The sequence below is a fragment of the Rattus norvegicus genome, chromosome 1 (assembly GCF_021556685.1).
Source record: "Rattus norvegicus strain SHRSP/BbbUtx chromosome 1, alternate assembly SHRSP_T2T, whole genome shotgun sequence".
Classification (NCBI taxonomy): Eukaryota; Metazoa; Chordata; class Mammalia; order Rodentia; family Muridae; genus Rattus; species Rattus norvegicus.
Window position 1 is genome coordinate 91,503,838 of NC_141534.1, and position 6,300 is coordinate 91,510,137.

At 51.9% G+C, this 6,300-nt stretch overlaps 1 protein-coding gene across 1 annotated transcript; it reads left to right on the forward strand.

Annotated features, from left to right (window-relative positions):
- Positions 1 to 4,445, forward strand: Lypd3 (Ly6/Plaur domain containing 3). Its single transcript, NM_021759.1, has 5 exons — positions 1 to 165; positions 624 to 755; positions 1,880 to 2,050; positions 2,343 to 2,504; positions 3,439 to 4,445. The coding sequence occupies exons 1-5, from the start codon at positions 81 to 83 to the stop codon at positions 3,945 to 3,947; spliced, it is 1,059 nt and encodes a 352-aa protein (NP_068527.1). The 5' UTR covers positions 1 to 80; the 3' UTR covers positions 3,948 to 4,445.
- The last annotated feature ends 1,855 nt before the right edge of the window (positions 4,446 to 6,300 follow it).

The following is a 6,300-nucleotide window of genomic DNA, read 5'->3' on the forward strand; positions in this document are numbered from 1 at the left end:
CTCATCTAAGGCTCAGGTAAGAGGGCCCGGGTTGGAAGGTGGCACACCCAGGGGGGACTCGGAGAGAGCAGGACACAGCTATGGATGCTGCCAGGAGAGGAGATACACAGCCAGTGATGTGGACCACCAGATGGCTGCTGCTGCTACCGCTACTGCTGTGTGAAGGTGGGTGTGTTGCAGGGAAGGTAGAGTCGGGGCCCCTAAGGAAAATGACTCCCCAGCTCTTCCCAGAAAGTCCTTTAAGGAAAGTTGAACACAACCAAAGGCAGTTCAGCTGCCCCTGCCCTGGGCAGAGGGGCTATAGGAAGTTCTCCTACACGGAGCAGGCACCTGAGAGAGTCACCCCTCCCCCTCCCTAAGAGGGGGGCTTCCCCGGCGGGGATCCCCTCCCTCGGGCATAGGCAGCTAGGAGAGGGGGAAACTCTCAATGCAGGCGCAGGGTGGAGAAGGAAAGGGGTCAGTGTGTCCTGCACCCCGAAACTTGTGGGAGGGCTTCTACTGCTGTGTTGGACGCACAGTAGAATCATCTCACCCCGGGACAGAGGCCACTAGGAAAGACGTTGTCCTTGTGGGGAGAAGGCTTTAACAAAGAACACTCGGTTCTACCCGGCCCTCGCCCGCAGGAGCGCAAGCCCTGGAGTGCTACAGCTGCGTGCAAAAGGCGGATGATGGATGCTCTCCGCACAAGATGAAGACAGTCAAATGTGGTCCCGGAGTGGACGTCTGTACCGAGGCCGTGGGGGCGGTGGAGAGCAGTAAGTGCCACCCGGTGGTCCCTGACTACCTCTTCCCGACTCCTCCAGTGTGGCTCTGCCTCCTTAGAGACCTTTCTGATTCTGGCCACGCCTTTCCCTTTCAGCCCTCACCTAGACCCTGCAGCACAGACTCGCCCTTCTTTCTTTGGGCTTAGGCGGGTAGTCAGGCTGAAGGCGGGGAGTCGGAGGCGGGGTGGGGGAGGGGAGGGGGGTCGGCGCGCTCTGATAGCTGCAGCCTGTAGAGGACCCACACCTTTACCACTTCTCACTCCCTGCAGGAATGCTTTCCCACCAACAGGGATTATTATTTAGTGGGGCCGAGGTCACCGAGAGTCCTTTGAAAGGGATCACTGAGGTTCCTAGTCAGACTCCACCCTTAACGCCTCTAAGTTTCCAGACCCCTTACTCAGGAATCCCACCTTCCCCAAGTCAGATACAGGACCTCCTCTCTATGCATCCTCCTGAAGTTGTGGTCTGAAGTCAGGACCAGCACACACATGCGGGATAGGCACTCTACGCCAAGCTGTTTCCTCAGCCCGTTTAAGTTTGTACTTTGAGACAGGGTCTTGCTGAATCGCTCATTTGGCCCTTGAACTCACTATGAAGTTCAGGCAGGCCCTTGTGGCGGGGAGTCTCTTCCTTCAGCCTCCTGAGTCACCTGGTGGCTTACCACCAGGTCTGCTGGTGGCAGGGTCTCCTTATGCGGTACAAACTAGACTGGAACTCGAGACCCCACTGCCTCAGCCTTCCCAGTAGCTGGGATTGCAGACTTGTACTGTCATGTTTGTCTCCAGACCTTTTTTTTTTTTTCCTTAAAGAAAAAAAAAGTTTTGAAACTACTTTCTGAGGCTCCTTCCCCCTTTCACGTAATCCTCGAGGCTTCGGTTTGAGCCCGGCTCTTGAGGCTGTTGCGTTTGACAATCAGCCTGTTCTCTGTGTACTGTATTCTTTGAAGCTCTTCCCTTTGACCACACCACCCTCCCTCCACCTGTAGCTCTTTGCTCAGGGATCTGCTCTCTTTGAGGTCCCCGCCTGCTGACCCAGGTGACCAAGACTATTGTTCATTCAAAGCTCCGCCCCACCGAGCCTTGTCTGTTCTGACCCCACCCCTTTTTCCACCGCAGTCCACGGGCAATTCTCTGTGGCAGTGCGGGGCTGCGGTTCCGGAATCCCGGGCAAGAACGACCGCGGACTGGACCTTCACGGGCTCCTGGCCTTCATTCAGCTACAGCAGTGCACCGAGGACCGATGCAACGCCAAACTCAACCTCACTTTGCGAGGCCTCAACCCTGCAGGTCGGTCGTGGGCGGAGCCACACTAGGGCTGGGAGCTGAGGCTTACTGCAAGCTGAGGCCGGGCTGCGGAGGTGGCGGGGTTGAAGACTGCAGACGTCAAACGATGTGTGCACCAGAGGTCCATACTGGGGGTGGGGCTAGGAGATAAGGGGTGGAGTCACAGGGACAGCTGTGGTTGTCTAGATCTCTCTGCGGGACGGGCTGGCCTTGAACTTGCTATCTTCCTGCCCTAGCTTCCTGAGTAGACCGTCGCACACTCTTGACCCTTCCTTTTCTGTTTCTGCTTCCCCAGGCAATGAGAGTGCGTATGAGCACAACGGCGCAGAGTGCTACAGCTGTATGGGGCTGAGCCGCGAGAAGTGCCAGGGCGCTATGCCGCCTGTCGTGAATTGCTACAATGCCAGCGGCCGTGTCTACAAGGGCTGCTTCGATGGTAACGTCACCTTGACCGCAGGTGAGTCAACCCCCTGAAAGAACTTGAGACTTGGAGGAATTGTGATAGTTGTCCTAAGGAGAGCGCCTCACTGAAAGGATTACCCCTCTGCCCTCTCCCCACCCCAAACACTGGGAACTGCTTTTAATTTGCTTTGTCCTACAGCATCATGGGAAATGTAGGCTATAGACTACCTGTATAGACTATATAGCCTACTTATAAACTCCCGCGATGGGGAGAGAGAGAGAGAGAGAGAGAGAGAGAGAGAGAGAGAGAGAGAGAGAGAGAGAGAGAGAGAGAGAGAGACCACGCCTATAGAAGACTGCAGGATACAGAATGGAAGACCATGAATGAAGACTTGGGTTTAAACTTAAAAGCTTTTTGTCTGTGTGACATGGGGAATCCGGTTTGAGCCCTGAAAACTTAGGTGTCCCACTTGTTCCACAATATTACAGGATGTAGTCCAGAGTTGGAGTCATAGGTTCAGTGGTAGGGCCCCTGCCTGGAATCCCCCAGTGAGGGGCTGGTCCTCACTCCATGGCGGGTGAAGTTTTTCAGTTCCTTCTGGTGCCAGGTGTTTCTCGGGACTTTATTTCAGATTCTAAGACCAAATTTAGCAGGGAGCTGAGAGAGGCAAAGGCAAGGTTATGTTTGAGTTTTGGTCACAGATATATTTCTGTTAAAGCCTTTGTTCCAAGACAAATCTAGAGTTTGGATTCCACCCTTCTCAAAGCATTTTGCAGAAATACAGTCCCTCCTGAGCAGATGCCAGTAGCACAATACTTTGCTCAAAGTGGGACCAGAGTTAAGATGTTCAGACACACGAGTGTACAGCCTTCTGTCTCATTTCAGCATTCACTGCTCCTGTCTTATTCCAGAAGTCCCTAAACTTTATTTGGGCTATGCTAACCTCTATATGTCCAATGACAGACGTTTCTGTGTCTCTCTCTTGCAGCCAATGTGACCGTGTCCTTACCTGTCCGAGGCTGCGTCCAGGACGAAGCCTGCACCCGGGATGGGGTGACGGGTCCAGGATTCACACTCAGCGGTTCCTGCTGTCAAGGGCCCCGCTGTAACTCTGACCTTCGCAACAAGACCTATTTCTCCCCTCGAATCCCACCCCTAGTCCTGCTGCCCCCTCCAACCACCCCAGCCCCATCCACTCGGACCCAGAACTCCTCCAGCACAACCTCTACAACAGCTCCAACCACGGCCACCACTACCATCAAGCCCACCACAGTCCAAGCCAGTCATACTTCTTCAACCCATGAAACAGAGCACGAGGTCATACAGGAAGAGGGGTCGCATTTGAGTGGAGGTGCTACGGGCCACCAAGACCGCAGCAATATGGGGAAGTTTCCAGAAAAAGGTGGAGCCCAAATCCCATCTAAAGGAGGCTCTGACGCTCTGGGGTCCTGGTTGTCAGCAATTCTGTTGACTGTGGTTGCTGGCGCGATGCTGTGAACGTCTCCTGTCGCGGTCCATCTCACCTTGTTTCCCTGGCCCCGTGGTACCAACTCCTTCCATTTCCCACTTGACTGGACTGGCTCCGCCCCCATCCTCCAGCATCCGCAGTTCCAACTGCACTGGTTTGCAGCTTCGGGAAACAGTCTACTGTTGTAAATACTCCGCTGGGGTGGCCCTACTTTTTGGATGCGGCCACAGCATTCCCCCTGACGGTGACCAGGACAGAAGGAAGAGAAATCTACAGGCTGAGAGAGGCCCGGAGAGTCCACGGCAAACCTCCTCTTCCCGTTTTCCTGACCAGGCTAGAAGATTACCCGGCAGGTGGACAATAGATTCATCCTCTGAGCGCTGCGCTTGCCCGGCATCTGTGCAGGAATCTGGTCGCCTGTCTTCCTTAGGAGACTGTGAACAACTCCACGACAGGGTCTTGCCTCTGGCCTCTCTATGTGTTCTGTCTGGCACAAGAAAGTGTCAATAAAGATTTAGTTACTTTGTATAGTGAGTTAACTGTCTTTCGTCTACATCTTTAATCTTTCGTATCAAGGTTTTGTTTGTTTGTGTTTCCAAAACGGAGCTAAGGACAACCTATTCTTACATAGTGAGTTCTCGGATAGCCAAGGTTACACAGCAAGACATTGTCTCAAAAAAAAAAAAAAAAAAAAAGGCTGTGATCTTCAGTTTGTCTGTGAAGCCCACAGGGTGGAGAAAATAATCGCTTGTCCTCTGACCCCCACTTGTGGGCCATGACATGTGTACTGTCCTTCCCACTGACAAAATAAGTAAATACATGTTACAAGGGAATTACAGGTGGACAGGAGGGAAGGTAGGACCACTGACCACCCGGATGGCCTCAGTCCTTGTACCATTAGGAAGGCCAGAGGGTCAGGTGGTTAAGAATGTAGATCTGAGCTGCACACGGTCTACCAGCCTGGGATCCCAGCCTTCGGGAGGCTGAGGCAGGATGGCTGTGAGTTTGCGGCCTAAGCCTCATAGGGAGTTCCAGACCATCGTGAGTTACATGAGATGGTATCTAAAGTGGTGGGTTTCAACCTTCCTCTTGCTGGCTCTGTAATACAACTCCGGTATTGTGGTGACCCCGCCGCTGTAGATTATTCCATCGCTACTCCATAACTGCAATTTTGCCATGGTGATGAGTTGTAATGTGAATATCTGGCATGTAGGATATAGAGGACATGTGACAACTGTAAGACGGTCATTTGACCCTGAAGGGGCCACGACCCCCAGGTTGAGAACCACCTTTGATTTTATATCATATCACCTGAATTCAAATCATACCATCTGCATTCAAATCCTGAACTGCCAGGTGCCATCAGGGAAATGTAGAAAAGTCGTTCCATCCCTCCTTGCCTAAATGTCATTTGTTTATTTATTTATGTTTGACTTTTTCGGGGTTTTTTGTTTTTGTTTTTGTTTGGACTTGAAAGAGGGTCTCATTGTGAAGCCCCGGCTGACCTGAAATTGCTTCCTAGGCCAGGGTGGCTCTGAGACAGAATCTTACCATGTATCTGTTTCACTAGCCTTGAACTCTGTCTCCGAAGTGCTGGGATTGCAGGTATCCACCCCACTTTAGCTTAATTTTTAAAAGAGGTGAACTAGAAAGTAAAGAAATAGGGGTTCGGTGAGATGGCCCAGAGAAAAAACTGGATCTACATTGTTCGAATCCCAGCTATAAGGGGTAGAGATAGAATTCCTGGGTTACAGACCGACAGACAGGCAGCGAGTGGTCCTGGCTAATGACAGACTCTATCTCAAAACGCAAGGCGCGGGTCTGGAGGGATGACTCAAGGGTTAAGGGCACTCGCTGCTCCTGAAGACCCAGCTGAGCCGCTTACAACCTTCAGTAACGCCAGCTCTCGTAGCTCCCTCTTCTGGCCTGCACAGGCACTGCATGTACTCGGAGCACAGAGACAAAAACACTAAATACACATAAAAATAAATAAATCTTAAAAAAAATAAAGGTGAACAGTGCCTGAGGAAGGCAGATGAGGGAGAACATGTGCGCACGCGCTCACACACACACACACACACACACACACACACACACACACACACACACCTACACACAGAACATTAGGGAATATTCAAGGATGGGGAGGGGTGTGTCCCAAAGGATAAAGGGAGGCGTCTTGGGGAGGATCCCTGTGACCAAATCTAGGACAAATGGAAGATCAAATTAAATAATCTTAGTAAAGAACTGTAACCCACCAAACAAACAGGAATCCTTATAGAAAGCCGCGGGTTTGTATTGAAAGAACTACGACTCTGTACGGAGAAATATGAGTCAACACTGGTATAAAGAAGTAAATAAGGTGGGTGTCACAGTTTGTGT

Bases quoted from the DNA above. Each gene is read 5' to 3' on its own strand.
- Lypd3 (NM_021759.1), top strand. From the start codon at position 81: ATGGATGCTGCCAGGAGAGGAGATACACAGCCAGTGATGTGGACCACC. The intron at 756-1,879 runs GTAAGTGCCACC...TTTCCACCGCAG, and splicing joins CGTGGGGGCGGTGGAGAGCA to TCCACGGGCAATTCTCTGTG. The intron at 2,505-3,438 runs GTGAGTCAACCC...TCTCTCTTGCAG, and splicing joins TAACGTCACCTTGACCGCAG to CCAATGTGACCGTGTCCTTA.